Source organism: Myxocyprinus asiaticus, chromosome 37 (genome assembly GCF_019703515.2).
Source record: "Myxocyprinus asiaticus isolate MX2 ecotype Aquarium Trade chromosome 37, UBuf_Myxa_2, whole genome shotgun sequence".
NCBI classification, from domain to species: domain Eukaryota; kingdom Metazoa; phylum Chordata; class Actinopteri; order Cypriniformes; family Catostomidae; genus Myxocyprinus; species Myxocyprinus asiaticus.
In genome coordinates, this window is record NC_059380.1 from 40614813 (window position 1) to 40637610 (window position 22798).

The following is a 22798-nucleotide window of genomic DNA, read 5'->3' on the forward strand; positions in this document are numbered from 1 at the left end:
AAATGGGTTGGGTGATTTGTTGAATCTTGCCAGAGCCCAGGGGTCGTCTGTCTAGAGACATGTAAAGGAGGGACACATGGGACAAAAGACATTAAGACTCGTGGCAAGAGCCATGTCAATGAAGTTACCTGCAGTCCCTGAATCTAAAATGGCAGACAATTGATGTTCACTGTTTTGAACATGCAACATGACAAAGTTCAAACTGTTCAATAAGAATTAAGTTTGGAAGTTCTGAACTCATGGGACGAGGTGGGCAGGCAGCCAGTAAATGTCCCGACTGTCTGCAGTAGACACATAATCTCTCTCGGAGACGGCGTCATTGTTCCTCAGAGGACAGAGAAGAAAGGCCCACTTGCATGGGCTCGCGATGACTGGTTGCAGCGATGTCAGAGTGAAGTGACTGTAGAGAACTGACTGGACGACGGGCTTTGATCAGATTATCTAGGCGACTGGCTAGTTTGATGAATTCGAGAGATCTCCCCTCATCACAACACACTAACTCAGATTGAAGATCAGAATTGAACCCCTGAAGGAACAACAGCTTCAAAGTGTCCTCCACCCACACAGTTTGTGCTGCTAGCGTGCGGAAATATAAGGCGAATTCAGCAACAGACTTCTTCCCCTGTTTTAAACTCAATAGAAGTTCTTCCGGGTCCTTCCCACCCTCAGAATGCTCAGAAACCTCCCGTAAATGACTTAGGAAGAGAGACAAGGATGACTTCATGACTCCAAACTACCGTAGCCCAGTCTAGTGCTTTTCCTGACAGAAATGATACAATGAAGGAAACACGAGCTTCATCATTGGGATACATTAGAGGTAGTTGAGACAGAAAAAGCTCACATTGTAAGAGAAATCCTCGACACTTGCTGGGTGATCCGTCAAACTTCTCAGGAAGCGAGAGTCGAGGATAAACAACGGTTGCAGAGTGCGTTGTGCAGCAGGCAGAGTTATTAGTGGAAAACCCCTTTGGAGATACCTGCGGGTTTGGCTGCACAGATTTAAAAAGTTCTTCTGTGATTGAGGTGAGCTTGCACAGCTGCTGGTGGTGACTGGTAAATATGGCTGCTTGTGCTGAAACAAGCTCATGTAACTGTTGGACAGCTGCTGGATCTAAGTTGGGCGAAGATTTCTGTAGCAAGGATGCCGAGGCAGGAGTGTTAAGATCCATATGCAGTTTTAATAACAGTATAAATAGTAATACAAAAGTAAAAAAACAACAGAGAAAAACAAAAGGCAGGCAGTGGTTCGGTACACAGGCAGACAGTCCAGGAAGGCTAACCAAGTAAATCTGATAGGCAGAAGGGTAATCCAGTAAACAGGCAATAAATCCACAAAACTCACAAGCATGCTGGGAAATACGAGAAGCAGGCTGGGAAATACGAGAATCAGGCAGGAGTCAAAACACAGGGAAAACAGGATGGGTAAATAACGCTCAGAAATGTTGACAAGGCAAACAAGACTTCGCACTGAATGCGAGAAAACAGGGAACTTAAATAACCAGAGTTAATGTGAAACAAGTGTGAGAGTAATCAGTCTGAGTGGAGGATTATGGGAAATGTAGTTCGTGAGATGTTAATACTCAGGGGATGGTGACCTCTGGCAGTGTACAGGAAAGGTAGCAGGCACCGCAGGTGTAACAGCTGACGATATCTGTTTCTTAAAAATAATGGATCTAAAAATACAGACACTGGCACATATTACTACAGCTTGGCTCAGAAAACGGACAAAAATAGTGTTTTTCGGAACATTACTGTTTATGTCACAGGTAATTATTATTTGATCAATTTTACCTGATATTATCTGATTTGAAGTTGATGTTTTTAGGAAAAAGAAACATTCTCATGATTCTCAGTTGTGAAACTCCTGATATCTGTACCTAGACGCACAGAGAGAATGAGAGATTTATATTCAGATAAATGTTGTTTTAGATTTTCAGGTGTATGTAGAACGTGACACAGTGACTGAAGGTCAGAACATTTCACTCACCTGTAACACCAGCCGCGCTCTAAAACTGACTGCCAACAGTCACACCTTCATCTGGTACAAGAACAAGAGACGTTTGAATCTTCAACACTCCAGTAATAAACTGAATCTGATCGCTGTCAGCAGTGAGGATACAGGCAGATACTCCTGTGCACTCAAAGACCTCGAAACATTCCCTTCTGAAGAGAAACTCATCATTGTCAAACACGGCTGTGAGTGAACATGTTTTCACCAGATACATTTCAAAGATGAATTGAACATTGTGTAACTGTAAGATATGTTAAAGAAATGTTGTTTACTTATGTAGAAAATTCAAGTAGTTAGTTATGAGTTTTGGTACTTATCTCGTATTTTTGAACATTGCAGATGCTCCCAGAAACACAACAGTATCAGTGGGATCTGTGGAGGGTGGTGTGGTGACTTTGACCTGCAGTAGTGATGCTAAACCACCACCCACTTACAGCTGGTTTAAGATCACTGATACTGCTCAGAGACAGAGCCTAGAGCACAACTTCACTGTGATTGATGGAAACAGAGGATTCTTCTATTGTGAAGCAACAAACACAATCGGATCTCAGAACAGCACCATCATACAACTGACAGGTTTGACTTGAATGTGCTTTTGTGTGTCTTTTAATGTGCATAAATCCTGTATTAGTGATTATAGTCCAATGGAAAATAATTTTCAAAAGACAACTGAATATTGTTTCTAATCTGGCTCTCATTTGTTCAGGCTCAAACTTGATGTGTGGAATAAGAGAACTGGAATCATAACACTGTCATCTCTACTGATTCTGCTATTTATTTGTGGAACTCTGTGGATGTAAGTATTTCATCATGTTTTTCTTTTCTTCTTCTGTTAAAAAAAGTGAAACAGGAAGTGATGTAAATTCAAAAGAACTGAAGAAAAGCAGCATAACACAGAGGTATAAATTAAACATGACTCCTGGAGTCATTTTCAGACATGTGCACATGAAATTTAATGTGTTTTTCTACAGATTGACCCTGTGAACTCAAACGTCGCAGCACTGGCCGAGACCTCTGACCTGGAGGAGAGAGAAAGTTCACATCAGGATGAAGTTCAGTACTCATGTGTTCATTTCAAGCGACACGGCAAAGTTAAAAACACTCCAGCGATTTTTGCACAGGAAGCTGAGAGCCATTATGCTGCCATTAAAGTTTGAGAGCAGTGGTCTGCCACCGAGTAAATCAGAACAACAACAACATATACAGTATATACAGTATGTATGTAAACACTGCTTGTGCTGTATTATCCTGTAACGTATCATTGTTTTGTGCAGTCTGTATATTCATTCAATTATAATTACAATTAAAAATCATTTATACATACAGAGTTTGTTGAAGTATCAGGTTTTGACTTAAAAATGAAGTGACAAAATCATAATCAAATCTGAAAAAAATCTGAAAATAAAAAATCTGCAGAATTTTCTCCCCTTTACAACGAGAATATAAGAATCTCTTTTAAATCTCTTTTTAAGATTCTTTTACAAAAAGAAAACAAATATGAGAGAACCAAAATATACTGATTAATGTTTGCCACAATAATCATATTTTTCCACTCTTCACCTGCTGATGTCACTGTGAGCTCTAATAATAATTTTGCATTGCAAAGTGCTGCTGATTTCTCATGTTCTCGTTGGGCTCTGTGGTGTGAGTCTGTAATCTAAGTTTCTGGGAGACTGAGACTGGCAGATTGCTTGAGTTCAGGCATAGGTGTAGATTTCAGGGGGGATGGGGGGTAGGTAACCCCCCCCCCCAATAATCAAAGCAAGTAAGTAACAAGTAAATGCTTCACGCTGCAACCCCCCAATGTTCAAGCCAAATCTACGCCCTTGAGTTCAGTGGTTCTGGACTGTTCTGGACTGTGTTGTTCGGGTGTCCACACTAAGTTCGGTACCGATATGGTGATCCTGAGGGAGATCGGGATGAGCAGGTCGTCTAAAGAGGGGAGAACCGGCCCAGGTTGGGAACGGGCAGGTCAAATCCCCCGTGCTGATCAGCAGTGGGACAACACCTGAGAACAGACACTGCAGTTCAACCTGAGCGACACAGTGACACCCAGTCTTTACTTCATACACGACGATTTAAATTAAATAAAACAGCTGTCATTTTTGATACTACAGAACATAAGGGTGTTTTAATATTCTAAAAGGTTTTTGAAACAGGTGTACAGTATTTTGATGTATTGATGTTTTCTTTTATTCTTGAATTCAGTTGCTTTTAAATGAAAAGATCTCTTTAAATTCATCTATTGCCCATTACATGATGTCGTTTCTTGTTTTGGCAGCTTTCAATAGCAAGATCAACATTTTAAAATGAAGTGACAAAATTATTCACAAAATGTAATCATTTCATTTTCGTGGAGCTATAAGTTTTGTTACATGAGTTTGGTTAATTTCTTTGAACAAAACTTTTAAATTATAAATATTTAAAAAAAAAAAAAAGAAATATTGATCAGCATTTGAAGCATTTTTATTTTACAATTTTGCATGAGAATAAATATGAACAGTCTACAATTTCACTTTTCACCTGCAGATGCCGCTAAATCAATTAATTTCCAATTGAAACGTGCTGCCAACCCCATGCTTCTCGGATGGGATGGTGTAATTCAGCTTGCAAGCTTCGCCCTTTTTCCTCCAAACATAACGATGGTCATTATAGCCAAACAGTTCAATTTTTGTATCATCAAACCAGAGGACATTTCTCCAAAAAGTAAGATACCCATGTGCACTTGCAAACTGTAGTCTGGCTTTTTTATGGCGGTTTTGGAGCAGTGGCTTCTTCCTTGCTGAGCAGCCTTTCAGGTTATATCGATATAGGGCTCGTTTTACTGTGGATATAGATACTTGTCTACCTGTTTCCTCCAGCATCTTCACAAAGTCCTTTGCTGTTTTTCTGGGATTGATTTGCACTTTTCACACCAAAAAACGAGACAGAATGCATCTCCTTCCTGAGCAGTATGATGGCTGCGTGGTCCCATGGTGTTTATACTTGTGTATGATTGTTTGTACAGATGAACGTGATACCTTCAGGCATTTGGAAATTGCTCCTAAGGAAGTACCAGACTTGTGGAGGTCTGCAAAAAAAAAAAAAAAAAAAAATATTCTGAGGTCTTGGCTGATTTCTTTTGATTTTCCCATGATGTCAAGCAAAGAGGCACTGTGTTTGAAGGTAGGCCTTAAAATACATCCGCAGGTACACCTCCAGTTCAGTACACCTCCTATCAGAAGCTAATTGCCTAAAGGCTTGACATCATTTTCCAAGCTGCTTAAAGGCACAGTTAACTTAGTGTATGTAAACTTCTGACCCACTGGAATTGGGATATAGTTAATTAAATGTGAAACAATCTGTCTGTAAACAATTGTTGGAAAAATTACTCATGTCATGCACAAAGTAGATGTCCTAAACAACTTGCCAAAACTATAGTTTGCTAATGTTAAATCTGTGGAGTGGTAAAAAAATGAGTTTTAATGATTTCAACCTAAGTGTATGTAAACTTCTGACTTCAATGGTATATTATATTATATTAAAAACAAGCATCACATTTTAACCTGTTTTGACTGGGGTTTATTGCTGATAGGAATTGTCAGATATAGAAAGACATTCTGTTAGCTCATATTACTTTTGAATACAATGATATGGATGACTAAATTAGACAAAATAAAAATGAATGTCTTCATTTATGAACAATGGGGTAAATAATTTGGTTGAGTGCCTCATATGGATGGAAGAAATAAATGCAGAAATAAAAAGAAACCTGAAATAAAAATACAGAAGTACATAAATGTAACAAAAATTAACAAAACAATAAATAAATACATGAAATCCAGAAATAAATGCATAGTGAAATGATTAAATACAAAATTAATAGAATACAATATATATATATATATATATGCAGACTTTTCTTTTTATTTGAACATATCTCGTCCTCAATGGGATGGAGTTCCATCTCTGCCTAATAAAATGACACTACCAGTGGCGTCTCAGGCTCATTATTTCTGGTGGGGCACAAACAATCACTTAAACTAATCTGATCGATTGTCGAAACACTGACGGATAATTCCAAATGCTGTCCGTCATTTTGACAGGTAAAAAAGAAACCAGGAAAACATTTTAACCTAGCGCATAAGTTTTGACTTGTGTGTGTGCGCACTGTTTATTCACTGGAGTTAAGATGCGTTAAGAAGAGTATTAACAGACACCATCATCATTTACATCTGGTATTGTGCGTCTCTTTTGTGTTTGGATTTTGAGTAAAAGGTCTCTGATTTCATGACTGTATTCATCAATCATTACTTCAGTGTTTTAATGCATGATAATAAAGCACAAAATATGCATAATAACAAAAAAGTGGCACATGCTTTCAGCCAATTATACTTGCATTAGAGCAGAGTTGTCAGTTATTTTAATACAGTAACAGTGTTAAATTAGCCTCAGAAATGTGCTTCTCATCTGTGACACTTTATGTCGATATCGGGGACACTTAAAAAGTTCTGTGAGCTTGTGCATGTATTTGTATAAATCTTATTTTAGTGCAGCAGTTGACTGATAGGTGGAACATTCACCCAAGAACTCCTTGATTTCATCACACTTAAGCTTGGGGAGTCAGAAAATCTATCATGTAAGCCTATCTTCAGTCATGTATATGCAGGGTTGGGGAGTAACGGGATTGCGTATTTAAAATACAAAATATACTGAAGAGATTACTGCATTTTATTTTCATTTGTTTCATTTAATATTTAGTCCTTTCAGATGGGAAACATTTATACATATAAATGATGCGACCCAAAGTGCATTTGAACAGCGGTGATACGCTTTCTTATGATGTGTTACATTCATACGAGCAGACAGAGAAGTAAGTTTGAAGTTTGTAGCAGAAGAAATAGAAATAAACCTTGTGTAATTTGTCAGCTTTACCCTAAGCTAAAATGCTATTTCTAGCCATATTACATGCACGTTACCAGGCACGATCATTTTTTTTATCAAGATATTCACGTTGGATCATAATTTCTTTTTTCTAGTAAGACCTTTGATATTAGGGCAAAAATCATATTCTTGATAATAATTTTTGTATTGTTTTCCTGTAAAAATATCTGAAAATCCTTAAAACAAGATCAGTTTGATTTATGTTGTTTTAGAAACAACACTGCATAAGATATTTGGGTTTTTCAGAGAATGTATTTTTAACATGTGTATTTTGTCTTACTGTACTGGCAGAGTTTTTATAGTCAAAACAAGTGAAAAAATCTACCAGTGCTGAAGAAGTAATCCAAAGTATTTAGATTACGTTACTGACCTTGAGTAATCTAACGGAATACATTACAGATTACATTTTACAGCATGTATTCTGTAATCTGTAGTGGAATACATTTACACAAAAGTAACCCTCCCAACCCTGTGTATATGCCATTATAATGGATGCTACACCCCTGAATGAAGCTCTAGTACTTATAAAATGAAAACAAGTATAATGGATAACAATAGATCATGACAGAAATTTTACAACTTAGTACGTCAGAGTGAAGGATAAAGCTTTCCAACCAGAAACATATTACAATAAAATTAGCTTGTAAACTTACCATTGAAATTCACTACACAGGTCTGCACTCAATTAATTATAATATAATTTTATTGATTTATCACACATTATACATTTGCACATATACAGTGAAATTCTTTTTTTCACATATCCCAGCTAGGCTGGGGTCAGAGTGCAGGGTCAGCCATGATATGGCACCCCTGGAGCAGACAGGGTCAAGGGCCTTGCTCAAGGGCCCAACAAGGGGCAAAGGTGAACGTGACCCTGAGGCCATCATTGAATGCTCGTTGCACATGTGCATGACGTTCTGCAGACCTCCCTTGATTAAGGCTACTACATTAATCCGGACACATTTGAAAACAGCGTTTTCATTTCAAAATGCTCTCCGTCCACACTAGCGTTTTCAAGCATTTTCAAAAAGTTGCTCATCCACACTGAAACGTCTGAAAACACTTACGTCCCTGTACTGCGCATGAGTAAAACGTAAGACATTTCGACATGAGTCATTTCCGTCAGGCGTTTATTTACTCTCCGCCTCTTTGAAAAGTTGTGGCAATGTACAGTCTGAAACGCAACTGTCCTCGTGTTCCACCACTGAACAACAACTGTGAGTAAACATCCCGTCTCCTTTGAAGAAATGTAAGATGAAGTATGTACAAACTGACATTAATCTTTAACAACACAATCAAACTGGAGAGTAGCCAAAACAACTGCAATACAACGTCGTCCACCAGCTTGTTTTGGACTGAATGGGTCACATGACTGTGTCACATGACTAAAAATGCGTCATAGTTTTCGAAAGCATCCGTTTTCACAGTCCACACTACAAAACGGCATTTTCAAATTTATCCACTTTGGAGTGCATTTTCAAAAAGCTCAATTTTCGTGGACAAAAACGCCGTCTCAGTGTGGACGGAAGGCCAAAACGGAGATAAAAAGATGCGTTTTCAAATGAAAACGTATTAGTGTGGACTAGGCCTGACAGTAAGGACAACGGGCTAGCCCCATGCATATCAAATGAGAACGACTAAATGGCTATATCGCAACAGACCTTAATAAGAATATAATTTTTCAAAAGAATATGTACTTTTGTCTTGTATAAAGGACATAAAACGTTAAAGTTTTAACGTTTAAAAAGTTAAAGATGCAGAAAATACATTATTTTTTTAAATAAATGTATGACGATGCCACGCATTTTGCACAACAGCGCCAGATCTGGTGGGGCTCAGTCCCACTTGCCCCTAATATAGAGACGCCACTGGATACACAGATCTTCTACAAGAATTTAAGAGTTTTGTTCTGAACATTTGTAAATATTGCAAGGTAGTATAGAAAGATTTAAAAAATGTAGGAAATATTGTTGAAATCTTGGTTTCATAATCTGATTTTGATATTTTTTTTAATTCTTGTTAAACAAACTGGAGAGGGCAAATATGAGTATGAAAAGGACGCCATATGGGCTTGTGTAACTAGTGATCTAAAAACCTCTAATTGTCTATGTATAGTGTAAGGAGTGTGGGCATGTTTCTAATCAAATCTATGACACATTTTGAGTTCCTGTGTATTTCTTGAGCAAGTTTCTGTGAGTTCTGCATTAGCAACAGAGATTTTACCAACTTCCAGTCAAGTTTGCTCTCACAAAACAGAATCACTTCAGTTCTTTGGTGGTAATAATAACTAGTGAAACTGCCATGTACCTTGTATGAAGAAGATATTCAATCATTGTGTTTTTTTCTCCTGTATCTCAAAGGTAAGATTTGTCTGTTTGGTTTTGTTCTTAGTATTTGCTTAACATTCAGAGACACATAACTGCTGTAGTTTTATGGGGGGAAAACTTTATACTGTTTTTGATTTCCTGAATTATGTGTTTCAGGTTTGTTTATTGAAACTAACACTGTGAATGATTCTACGGATACAATCTGTAATTTAACTGGATCAACAGTGGTCCTGAATTCCTCTTGTAAAGGGCCTAAAAGTTCTGCAAAGTATTTAGGTTCATGGACACAGAGATCATATAATGGAGAAACTTGATTAATTCCCAGAACGGATTCACGATACAAATTTATCAGAAATGATGCAGACCAGATCTGTTTCTTAAAAATAATGGATCTAAAAAAGACAGACACTGGCACATATTACTACAGCTTGACTCAGAAAACTGACAAAAATAGTGTTTTTCGGAACATTACTGTTTATGTCACAGGTAATTATTATTTGATCAATTTTACCTGATATTATCTGATTTGAAGTTGATGTTTTTAGGAAAAAGAAACATTCTCATGATTCTCAGTTGTGAAACTCCTGATATCTGTACCTAGACGCACAGAGAGAATGAGAGATTTATATTCAGATAAATGTTGTTTTAGATTTTCAGGTGTATGTAGAACGTGACACAGTGACTGAAGGTCAGAACATTTCACTCACCTGTAACACCAGCCGCGCTCTAAAACTGACTGCCAACAGTCACACCTTCATCTGGTACAAGAACAAGAGACGTTTGAATCTTCAACACTCCAGTAATAAACTGAATCTGATCGCTGTCAGCAGTGAGGATACAGGCAGATACTCCTGTGCACTCAAAGACCTCGAAACATTCCCTTCTGAAGAGAAACTCATCATTGTCAAACACGGCTGTGAGTGAACATGTTTTCACCAGATACATTTCAAACATACATGTACTTGATGAATGTATAACTGTAAGATACAGGTGCATCTCAATAAATTAGAATGTCATGGAAAAGGTCATTTATTTCAGTAATTCAACTCAAATTGTGAAACTCGTGTATTAAATAAATTCAGTGCACACAGACTGAAGTAGTTTAAGTCTTTGGTTCTTTTAATTGTGATGATTTTGGCTCACATTTAACAAAAACCCACCAATTCACTATCTCAAAAAATTAGAATACATCATAAGACCAATAAAAAAAACATTTTTAGTGAATTTTTGGCCTTCTGGAAAGTATGTTCATTTACTGTATATGTACTCAATACTTGGTAGGGGCTCCTTTTGCTTTAATTACTGCCTCAATTCGGCATGGCATGGAGGTGATCAGTTTGTGGCACTGCTGAGGTGGTATGGAAGCCCAGGTTTCTTTGACAGTGGCCTTCAGCTCATCTGCATTTTTTGGTCTCTTGTTTCTCATTTTCCTCTTGACAATAGCCCATAGATTCTCTATGGGGTTCAGGTCTGGTGAGTTTGCTGGCCAGTCAAGCACACCAACACCATGGTATTTAACCAACTTTTGGTGCTTTTGGCAGTGTGGGCAGGTGCCAAATCCTGCTGGAAAATGAAATCAGCATCTTTAAAAAGCTGGTCAGCAGAAGGAAGCATGAAGTGCTCCAAAATTTCTTGGTAAATGGGTGCAGTGACTTTGGTTTTCAAAAAACACAATGGACCAACACCAGCAGATGACATTGCACCCCAAATCATCACAGACTGTGGAAACTTAACACTGGACTTCAAGCAACTTGGGTTACGAGCTTCTCCACCCTTCCTCCAGACTCTAGGACCTTGGTTTCCAAATGAAATACAAAACTTGCTCTCATCTGAAAAGAGGACTTTGGACCACTGGGCAACAGTCCAGTTCTTCTTCTCCTTAGCCCAGGTAAGACGCCTCTGACGTTGTCTGTGGTTCAGGAGTGGCTTAACAAGAGGAATACGATAACTGTAGCCAAATTCCTTGACACGTCTGTGTGTGGTGGCTCTTGATGCCTTGACCCCAGCCTCAGTCCATTCCTTGTGAAGTTCACCCAAATTCTTGAATCGATTTTGCTTGACAATCATAAGGCTGCGGTTCTCTTGGTTGGTTGTGCATCTTTTTCTTCCACACTTTTTCCTTCCACTCAACTTTCTGTTAACATGCTTGGATACAGCACTCTGTGAACAGCCAGCTTCTTTGGCAATGAATGTTTGTGGCTTACCCTCCTTGTGAAGGGTGTCAATGATTGTCTTCTGGACAACTGTCAGATCAGCAGTCTTCCCCATGATTGTGTAGCCTAGTGAACCAAACTGAGAGACCATTTTGAAGGCTCAGGAAACCTTTGCAGGTGTTTTGAGTTGATTAGCTGATTGGCATGTCACCATATTCTAATTTTTTGAGATAGTGAATTGGTGGGTTTTTGTTAAATGTGAGCCAAAATCATCAAAATTAAAAGAACCAAAGACTTAAACTACTTCAGTCTGTGTGCATTGAATTTATATAATACACGAGTTTCACAATTTGAGTTGAATTACTGAAATAAATGACCTTTTCCACGACATTCTAATTTATTGAGATGCACCTGTGTATTGGCTGGTGAGTGAATTAATGTGTCAAAACTGCTTTGTTTCTAATTTGTCTTTAATTTGATCAGATGTGTGGAATAAGAGAACTGTAATCATAACGCTGTCATCTCTACTGATTCTGCTATTTATTTGTGGAACTCTGTGGATGAAGTTAGTCTTTCATCATGTTCTTTATATCACTTCCTGTTTCACTTTAGCATATTTCTCTCTTTAGATACAGTAACAGTTGCCCTGATGTCCTTTTTTGTTGTTATCTTTTTTCCTAAATAGAAGAAAAAAACTCATAAGAACAGAAGAAAAAGAGCATAACACACAGGTAAGTATTAAACATGACTTCAGGTGGGGGGGTAAACACCCCAATAATCTAAACAAGCAAGTACAACCCCCACCACCCCCCCCCCCATGTTCAAGCCAAATCCACACCATTGCTTGGTTTAATGGAGTGATCCACGTTCAAACATTCATACATTTGATGTGGTTTTTTTTGTTTTTTGTTTTTTTCAGAATGACAATGTGTACTCAAACGTCGCAGCACTGGCCGAGACCTCTGACCTGGAGGAAAGAGAAAGGTCACATCAGGATGAAGTTCAGTACTCGCGTGTTCATTTCAGCAAATTTACAAATGATCAATTTCCCTCAGTTTCTGCAGCAGACGTCCAGTACGCGGCCATTAATGTCAGAGAGCACAGTACTGCCACCTAGTAAAGAAATGTCTCCCTTCACATTTTATTCATTTAGTAAACACTTTTTATCCAAACCATATTATTGTGCATTTACTGTAAGCTGTTGGTGTTGTATCATGCTCTCACTGAGTTATATAGGAACTCTATGCTCTTGCATATTGATATGATTTGTATTTGTACAAACACAGTTTGCTATCAATTTCGTTTCACAATAATATTCATGCTGTATTATAATGTAACACCGTATCATTGATTTGTGCAATCTCAATGACAGTTGAACAGATTCACTGCCATATAAATTCATTCTAAATCTGAATCAATAGACTGCAACGATGTGTCTGAGATATCTTGATATGATTAATATTATAAAAAATATTTTTTAAATGTTGTCTAATTATCAGTTTATTTAGAAGTTTCATTCTGAAGTTTATTTTGATATCTTATTTGTTATTGTTATTTTATATTAGGCTTTATTAGGCTCATTTTATATTATATGTAAAATCTTGTTTATTCTAGTAAAGTCTATTATATTCAACTTAAAGGTGCTTGTTGTGTATTGGTGTGATGTCTTTACGTCATGCGTGTATGAAAAACAGAGAGAAGTGAGCGGGAGAGTAATACTTTGTGCCTCAGGTGAACACTGCATTTGCAAGACAGACATTTTATCAATTAACGCAAAAAAAACAGGACAAACCGTATGACAATTTGTCGCTTGTTTAAGGCAAGCAGCCAAAGACTGTGATTTTGGTGCTGATAAAGACAATCAAATCAGAGATGCAGTTTTGAGTGAATGCAACCCCGATTACGTATGCAGAAAAATACTGGAGGGAGGTACAGGTTTGACCCTGGCTTGCGTTTTGGAAATTGCAACGCAGTGTGAACGAGATGACTGCAGATGGCGGCAATGCACCTCACTTCAGACACAAAGATAAAAGAGACGGTGAGTCGGGTGACCAGAAAAGGGGGGAAAGGAGGATCAACATGGTGGCAACCTGAAGATACATTTCGGCTCCTGCATCACTTGGCAGATATTAAATTGATAACAGCCCCTACTGTAATTAATATCGACCAGCAAGGTTTTTCCACATCTCTGGAACACAATGACATCACGCACAACCAAGAAAAAAATCGGGAATCAAGATGATTACTACTCTGCTAGCACATCAAGCAAAGATAAAATATCTAATGCTAACGAGAACAAAAATCAGGAAAGTCAAGTCAAGTCATTTTTATTTGTATAGCGCTTTTCACAACACAAATCGTTTAAAATCAGCTTTACAGAAGATCATGCATTAACAGAAAATAAAACTGTAATATCTATAAAGTCTTAAGAGTCATCATTGTGTAGTTCCCTATCTGTCACTCACTCGATGTTGGTGTCGATGTAGTGACACTAGGGGTCACTCTTGGGAGCCCGAGACACCTCTGGTCTTTGATAAAAGGCCAATGAAAATTGACTAGTGGTATTTGCATGCCACTCCCCCGAACATACGGGTATAAAAGGAGCTGGTATGCAACCACACATTCAGATTTTCTCTTCGGAGCCGAACGGTCATGCTCACTGAGCTGAATACTACTGTTCATTCATCTCTGCTGGATCTGACGGCGCATTTCAGCGGCTTCTCCCTCCTCTGCACTGGTGCACTGCGGAGAATGCCCCTGGGCACTTCGGCAGAAAAACTAGAGAGTGTATTTTCTGAAAGAGCATTTTTCCCCTCTAAAAGAGTACATATTTCTCTAAAAGAGCGCACACACGGAACGTCTTTTTAAAGACACGTCTTTTTAAAGATGCTTTTCCGATTGTGTGTTATTCCTGGTTGTGCTCGTTATCTCTCGCCTTCTAACGGTCACGATCACTGTCTTTCGTGTCTGGGCACTGCTCACGCGGAGACAGCGTTCGTGGATGGTCATGTTCTCATTGCGAGAATATGTCCATGGCAACGTTGCGGTCGCGGCTCGCCTTAGTAAGAAAGCGAGCCACCCCAGAGGCTCCTGCCTCGGTCCTTTTACCCACGGGTTTGAGGCCAGCGAAGCTAGCACTGGGGGCGATTTGGGGATCCCAATGGGACCGCCTCCGCCGGGTATCCCCCCACAGACCTCCCATTCCCCAGCACGCTCGTCTGCCCCGATCAGGCTTCCGGGTGAGTCCGCCGGCTCGTCTCACGGCGAGTTCGACCTCTTATTCGAAGCCCGCGAAAGTGATGAGCTCTCAAGCGCAGCATCGGAGAGCAGGCTCGTCAAGTCGGAAGCCTCAGCTGGGCTCCTCCCTTCGGGGTCGATCGCCCAGTCACAGGCTGATGCGGAAATGACGACATGCTTTCCCGGGCAGCCGCGAGCGTCGGTTAGAGTGGATTTCACCGCTCTTCCCTGAACCCTCGCGGCTCGGTGATTGGTTCCTGGGCTCGCGGCGCCGCTCAAAGCCACGCCCCGCCCCCGTTCCTTTCTTCCCGGAAGTGCATGAAGAGCTGACAAGGTCACGGGAGGCACTTTTTACTGCCCGGTCCCGATCTTTTCAGCTTCCCCGCTCTCACTACCCTCGATGGTGGGGCGGCCAAGGTTATTCGGCAATCCCCCGGTGGATAAAGGCACTCGCGGTGCACATATGCCCACAGAGCGCCGCAACCTGGCGCGGGTGCCCAAAACCCCCATCCAAGGCATGTAGGTTTACGTCGTCTCTGACGGCCAAGGCTTCGGGTCAACTGGGAAAAGAGCAAGCTCCTCCCGGTTCAGAGCATCTCTTTTCTCTGTTTGGAGTTGGACTCATTCTCCTTGACGGCGCGCCTTACGAACGATCGCGCCCAGTCGGTGCTGGCCTGTTTGAAGGTGTTCAAACAGAAAACAACGGTTCCACTGAAATTTTTCAGAGGCTCCTGGGGCATATGGCATCCTTGGCCGTGGCCACCCCACTCGGGTTGATGCATATGAGGCCGCTTCAGCACTGGCTCCAGACTCGAGTCCCGAGACGGGCATGGCGCCACGGGACACCACGTGGCCATTACGTCGGTCTGTCACCGTCTTTTCAGCCCTTGGACCGACCTCTCGTTTCTACGAGCAGGTGTTCCTCTAGAACAGGTCCCCAGGCGCGTCGTGGTCATGACAGACGCCTCCAAAATGGGCTGGGGTGCCGTTTGCAATGGGCACGCAGCCACCGGCCTCTGGACGGATCCACGGCTGCGTTGGCACATCAACTGCATCGAGTTGTTGGCAATTCTGCTCGCCCTGCGGAGGTTTCGGCCATTGATCCAGGGCAAGCACGTGTTAGTTCAGACAGACAACACGACAATGGTAGCATATGTCAACCGCCAAGGTGGTTTGCGCTCTCGTTGTATGTCACAACTCGCCAGCTGTCTCCTCCTCTGGAGTCAGCAGCACCTCAAGTCGCTGCAAGCCACTCACATCCCGGGCAACCTCAACACTACGGTGGACGTGCCGTCACAACAGGTTACCCTCAGGGGAGAGTGGAGACTCCACCTTCAGGTGGTCCAGCTGATTTGGAGTCGATTCGACAGGCACAGGTGCACTTGTTCGCCTCCCAAGAATCCTCCCCACTGCCCGCTCTGGTACGCCCTGACCGAGGCCTCCCTCGGCATAGACGTGCTGGCACACAGCTGGCCCCCTGGCATTCGCAAATATGCGTTTTCCCCCAGTGAGCCTGCTTGCACAGACCCTGTGCAAGGTCAGGGAGGACGAGGAGAAGGTCGTCCTGGTAAGCACCCTACTGGCCTGCCCAGACGTGGTGCTCGGACCTCACGCTCCTCACAACAGCTCCCCCCTGGCAAAATTCCCCTGAGGAAGGACCTTCTTTCTCAGGGAAGGGGCACCATCCGGCACCCGTGCCCAGACCTCTGGAATCTCCATGTCTGGCCCCTGGACGGGGCGCGGAAGACCTAAGCTGTCTCCCACCTGCGATGGTAGACACGATCACTCAGGCTAGGGCTCCCTCTACGAGGTGCCTGTATGCCTTTTAGTGGCGTCTGTTCGCTAAGTGCTGTTCTTCCCGTCGGGAAGACCCCTAGAGATGCGCAGTCAGATCAGTGCTTTCCTTCCTGCAAGAGAGGTTGGAAGGGAGGCTTTCCCCTTCCACCTTGAAGGTGTACATTGCTGCCATAGCAGCACACCACGACGCAGTCGACGGTAAGTCCTTAGGGAAGCATGATCTGATCATCAGGTTCCTAAGAGGCACCAGGAGGCTGAATCCCTCCAGGCCGCATCTCGTTCCCTCAGCAGACCTCTGTAGTTCTTCAGGGTCTACAGAGAGCCCCCTTTGAGCCTTTGCAGTCAGCCAAGCTTAAGGCACTCTCCTTGAAGACTGCCCTCCTGACTGCATTCACTTCCATCAAGAGGGTAGGTGACCTGCAAGCGTTCTCTGTCAGCGAAACGAGTTCAGTCTAGGTTACTCTCACGTGATCCTGAGACCCTGACCGGGCTATGTGCCCAAGGTTCCCACCACCCCTTTAGGGACTAGGTGGTGAACCTGCAAGTGCTGCCCCAGGAGGAGGCAGACCCAGCCCTGTCGTCGCTGTGTCCAGTGCATGCTTTACGCATCTATTTGGATCGCACGCAGAGCTTTAGAATCTCTGAGCAGCTCTTTGTCTGCTTTTGGTGCAGAACGGAAAGGAAGTGCTGTCTCCAAGCAGAGGATCGCCCACTGGCTCATTGACGCCATAACTATGGCATATCTTGCCCAAAACATGCCGCCCCCGGTAGGGCTACGAGCCCATTCTACCCGTGGTGTAGCAGCTTCTTGGGCCTTGGCCAGAGGTGCCTCTCTAACAGACATTTGCAGAGCAGCGGACTGGGCAACACCCAACTCCTTTGCAAGGTTCTACAACCTCCGGGTGGAACCGGTTTCGTCCCAGGTAGTGGCACTCAACTTAAGCGGATAAGCCCGGGATAGCCGGCCGGGTGTATCGCTTGCACATAGCGCCTTCCGCCTCCTTTTGAGCTGAAGATGTGTGCTGTTAATTCCCAGTAGTGTTCACAAAATTTGTTCCCTGGTTGACTTCCTCCGAGCCCTGTGACAGTCTTCGGAGAGACTCGCTGCCGGCCCAGTACACGCGCTAACTAAGAGCACGGTTCTGGGGTAGGTGCTCCGCATGTGGCGGTTCCCTTAAGGCTAACCCCATGCGATCTATATCTTCCGCTAATTCGTTTCCCTGCTGGCAAACTGCGTCTTCGTTGGGCAGAGCCCCTCTGCCCCAGTCTCCATGTTGTAGTATCTCCTCCCCCATTGGGCAGGATCTACCTTGAAGGCTCTCCACATGGTTGGAAATACCATGTGACGTATTCTTCCACTTAAATATCCCCCCCTCTCTTGGGGTGAGGTGTGGTCTCCGCGGTGTCCTCCCCTTGGGAGGGACACCCCCCGACTAGACCTGGTGGCCCAGTCGGATAATCCCCCTTCTTTTTTGGGGAGTGGAAAAAGAGAAGGGGAAAAGAGGCCACGACTGGGTTAAGCCTGTCTCTATCTTTGGGTCGGCGACTTGTCCCCAAAAAGGGCCGTTCGACACTCATAACTGTGTTGGGGGAGGTTACGTGTCGACCTGGTGTGCTGGCTATGAGGCACACAGCAAGTCTGTCCACCACACACCGCCAGTTCACGTTACACAGTTCAGCCTTGTGGCGTTTTGTATAGGGACCCCTAGTGTCACTACATCGACACCAACATCGAGTGAGTGACAGATAGGGAACGTCATGGTTACTGGTGTAACCTCCATTCCCTGATGGAGGGAACGAGACATTGGTCCCTCCTGCCACAACGCTGAACTACCCGCTGAAATGGCCGGACCTTATATCGGCTCCTCAGCGTAAAACCTGAATGAGTGGTTGCATACCAGCTCCTTTTATACCTGTATGTTCGGGGGAGTGGCATGCAAATACCACTTGCCAATTTTCATTGGCCTTTTATCAAAGACCAGAGGTGTCTCGGGCTCCCAAGAGTGACCCCTAGTGTCACTACATCGACACCAAAGTCTCGTTCCCTCCATCAGGGAACGGAGGTTACACCAGTAACCATGATGTTTGATTAAATACGATTGTGAATTGTGTTTAAAAATAAGTAATTAAATAATTAAGTAATTAAATAATAATTGTATTTATAACCCCAGTGAGCAAGCCGAAGCGACTGTGGCAAGGAACACAAAACTCCATAAGATGTTGGTTGATGGAGAAAAATAACCTTGGGAAACCAGACTCACTGTGGGAGCCAGCTCCCCTCTGGCTAACATGAATATAATGCCAATATTACTTAGTATAGTGCAAGTCATGGTTTAAAATTATTAAACTAAGTAAGTGTTAAGGGCCAGTGTTTAAAACAAAGATTTTGTATGAACTGTAAGATTAATGACTAATGTCTTTGAAGTTCATCCTGGATTAACTGCAGAAGTTCACATAGATGCATTGTCCTAGTTAGTTAGCTGATGAAGGGTTTTGTTGGCAATTAAATTATAGTCTATGTATTCCATTTCAAGAGTGTAGTCCATCATTAGACCGAGGTGATGCAGGCAGAGGTCAGTTAGGTGCATCGCAGTTCAGTCTGGCTGGTAATTTCGGTGAGGTCTATACTAAATCCAAGGTTCAGGCATTGGCATATGAAGTATTCCATGTCTTATGGTTGGAGTTGGCATCAGTTCATCCTCTGAAGTCCATCGTATAGACTAAAGTGATGTTTGGCTGGCACCGGCTGCTATTAGTCATCATCACACAGCGACAGGTAGCAGTGGAGTCCAACACGAAGTAGGAATAGAGCTTGATCCAGCCGGTTGATACAGGGAAACAAATAAAATAATATTAGCATAGATGCCAATCAATTTATTGCAGAGTTACAGAGTTGAGGGATAAATTAGGTGTATGCCTGGCTAAATAGATGAGTCTTTAGTCTAGACTTAAACTGAGTGAGTGTGTCTGTATCTCAAACAGGGTTAGGGAGACTATTCCATAGTTTAGAAGCCAACTATGAAAAGGATCTTCCTAGAGTGACCATACTCTGGTTTAAAAAGAGGACATCTTACTTTTGGTCGCAAAAAGTAGTCTGTTAATTTACCTGATGAACTTTCACCTTTTGCTGACTCTTTATGCTTCGCAGAGCTATTGTGTGCTTCTAAATCACTTGCATCTTTATTAGCAACTGACACATAAGTGCCAGCTTTACATGTCATACATTCTGCTTCCCACGGATCTCGACCAGGACGAAAGCATGGGAATTTTTTGTGCAAATCTTCTGTAAATTTGCACTTTCGTTTGGGCATTGTTTCCACTCAGCTGTCATTTACTGCTACTGTCAAGCAACTGTTTGATGCCGAATACAATAGCTTTGCACGTTTGCGGAGAGATTGACAGGCAGGAATTTGGCCAATAGTTGCTGCAAGCCTCTTATAATTGACCAATTGGTGTGCGAAAAGGCGGGACTTACAAAGAGGGGTTAAAGCAATGCAAATGTGCGCGCACACACAATGAAGTATTAGACCAGATGCACATCATAATGCAACTAAAGCCGAATCCCAGACATTTTCGCAAACTTAGAAATCCCGGCCGGATGCTTTTTTAAGGTCCGAAAAAGAGGACATGTCCGGGAAAAAGAGGACGTATGGTCACCCTAGATCTACCTTCTTTTGAGGATTTTGATATTCTAGGATTTTGCGATTGTAATGAACGTGATGGAATTTAGCGTGATAGAAAGTCGCTTAAGTACTGTGGAGTTTGAGCTTTGTACGTAGTTAACAGAATTTTAAAATGAATAGAAATTTAACAGGTAGCCAATGTAACGATGGTAAAATTAGGCTAATATGATCTTATTTCTTAGTTCTCGTCAGCACTCTGGCAGCTGCATTTTGAACCAATTGAAGTTTATTTATTGATCTTGCTGGACATCCTCCCAGTAATGCATTACAATAATCTAGTCTTGAGGTCATGAACGCATGAATTAGTTTTTCGGCATCAGCAACAGAGAGCATGTGTTGTAATTTAGCAATATTTCTTAGGTGGAAGAATGCTGTTCTTCAAACATTTGTAATTTGATTTTCAAAGGACAGATTGGTATCAAATATAACACCAAAGTTCTTCGCTGTTGAAGACGATGTAACAGTACATCCATCGAGAGACAAATTATATTTTAGCGGCTTGTTTTTAGAGGTTTTTGGTCTAATAATTAGTACCTCTGTTTTGTCGGAATTGAGTAGAAGGAAATTTCTGACCATCCAATCTTTTATTTCATTGATACATTCTGCTAATTTGGAGAATTGTGAAATCTCATCAGGTTTTGAAGAAATATAAAGTTGGGTATCGTCGGCATAACAGTGGAAACTTATTCCATGATTCCTGATTATATCTGACTCCAAAAGAGATGAGAATATTGATAAATGCTAATCCCAATGTGTCATTTTAATTATCTATGTGAATTTTGAAGTCACCAACAATTAAAGCTCTATCTACAGTAACTACAAGATCTGATAAAAAATTTGCAAATTCACCAAGGAAATCAGAATAAGGCCCGGGTGATCTATATACTGTAGCAAGGGTAAAAGACAGCAGAGTTTTTTTTATTTATATCTATATCTGACAGTGTCACATTAAGCATTATTAGTTCAAAAGACTTAAATTTATATCCTGTCCTCTGAGTAACACCAAAAACTTCACTGTAAATTGTAGCAACATCTCCTTCTCTACCCTTCAGATGAGACTCATGTTTATAACAATGACCTGGAGGAGTAGATTCATTTAAACTAATATATTCATCCGGTTTAAGCCAGGTTTCTGTTAAACAGAGCGAATCCAAACTATGATCTGAAATAATTGTGTTTACAATTAGTGCTTTGGTTGAAAGAGATCTAATGTTTAGTAGCCCTATCTTTATATGATGTTTATCTTTAATTTTGTTTGTTTTGTTCAAGTTTGACCTTAATCAGATTTTTTCTAAATGATTTAGTGAGGGTTTTGTGTTTGGTAGTTCAGGGAACAGACACAGCCTCTATATGATATCTAGGTGATACAGTATCTATGTGTTGTAGTTTATGTGACCTGTGTGACATCTCAAGGCAGCTAGAAGATGTTCGGATTAACCAGTTTGTCTGCTTCCTGACCTGGGCCCCAGTTAGTCAAATACTGTAATTATTAAGACTATGAGCCAAATTATGAGAGAGGAGAGTGGCACCTTCCCTGGAGGTATGGAGTCCGTCTCTCTTTAGCAGGTCAGGTCTACCCCAAAAACTCTTCCAATTATCTATAAATTCTATTCTATTCTCCAGACACCACTCAGACATCCAGCCATTCAGTGACACTAATCTACTATAAACCTCGTCACCGCGACGAGCAGGGAGGGGGCCAGAGCATATTACAGTGTCTGACATCATTAACATTCACTCTAAAATCATTAACATTATCTCTAGTGATTTCTGACCAGCGAAGCCGGACATCATTAGTGCCGACATGAATAATAATTTTAGAAAATCTATGTTTAGCATTAGCCAGCACTTGTAAATTTGATCTGATGTCAGATGCTCTGGCACAAGAAATGCATTTAACAATAGTGGCAGGAGTCTCTATTTCCACGTTCCTTACAATAGAATCACCAATAGCAAGGGCTCTTTCAACATGATTCTCAGTGGGCGCATCACTGAGTGGGGAGAATCGATTGGAAACCCTAACAGGAATGGGAGACTGGTGTCACTTTGCTGAGCGAATATGCCGCCGAGACGTCACCCAAATGCCCTGCTGTGGGGGCCCTACAGCCGGAACCAAAGTGTGTGTGTTGCTCTCTGTACTGCCCACATCCGAAACAGTATCTACCAGCTTCTCTTTCTCACTGACCTCCACTAGTGTTCGGATGCGTGTCTCTAACTCATTAACCTTCTCCGTCAGCCTGACTAATTCCTTACATTTATCACATGTGAATCCCTCACTGCTGACGGAAGAGGCTATTGTAAACATGTGACATGCAATGTAGGAAGAAATAACATGAGTGGATGCCATGACTTACCGTAGTTGTTTGTTGTTGTTGTTGTTGGTTGTTCCTAAGCAGTGAGGGTTTTAGATCGATGTGAATCCCTCACGTAATTGTTTGTTGTTATGGTTGTTCTTGATAAGCGGTGCTTTGAGATCGATGCAATAATACGTGTAACACAGAGGAGAAAAACGGGTGTGCACTGTAAAATGCACGCAGTTTAATCGCAATAAAAATAGAAAGAGGATGCATGTGGAAAATGCACACAGTTGAATCACGATAAGAGAATAATGCGGGGGAAAACATGATGCACGCTGAAAAATGGCAGATGTTAAGGATTAAAGGC

At 41.7% G+C, this 22798-nt stretch overlaps 1 protein-coding gene and 1 long non-coding RNA gene across 2 annotated transcripts; both read left to right on the forward strand.

The window, feature by feature from the left end:
* Positions 1-531: 531 nt before the first annotated feature.
* LOC127427734 (uncharacterized) lies at positions 532-3334 on the forward strand. Its single transcript, XR_007894972.1, has 5 exons — positions 532-1766; positions 1930-2196; positions 2351-2587; positions 2718-2807; positions 2983-3334. It is a non-coding gene; the product is annotated as an uncharacterized LOC127427734 (long non-coding RNA).
* Positions 3335-9131: 5797 nt separating this feature from the next.
* LOC127427730 (uncharacterized) lies at positions 9132-13787 on the forward strand. The gene is made up of 6 exons (XM_051675520.1): positions 9132-9297; positions 9421-9750; positions 9914-10180; positions 11901-11982; positions 12103-12148; positions 12337-13787. Exons 2-6 carry the CDS (start codon positions 9651-9653, stop codon positions 12532-12534), a joined length of 693 nt encoding a protein of 230 aa, XP_051531480.1. The 5' UTR covers positions 9132-9297; positions 9421-9650; the 3' UTR covers positions 12535-13787.
* The last annotated feature ends 9011 nt before the right edge of the window (positions 13788-22798 follow it).

Excerpts from the sequence above, each read along its gene's own strand:
- LOC127427730 (XM_051675520.1), top strand. The coding sequence starts at position 9,651 with ATGGATCTAAAAAAGACAGACACTGGCACATATTACTACAGCTTGACT. Across the intron at positions 9,751-9,913 it reads CATTACTGTTTATGTCACAG|ATTTTCAGGTGTATGTAGAA; the intron begins GTAATTATTATT and ends ATGTTGTTTTAG. Across the intron at positions 10,181-11,900 it reads CATCATTGTCAAACACGGCT|ATGTGTGGAATAAGAGAACT; the intron begins GTGAGTGAACAT and ends TAATTTGATCAG.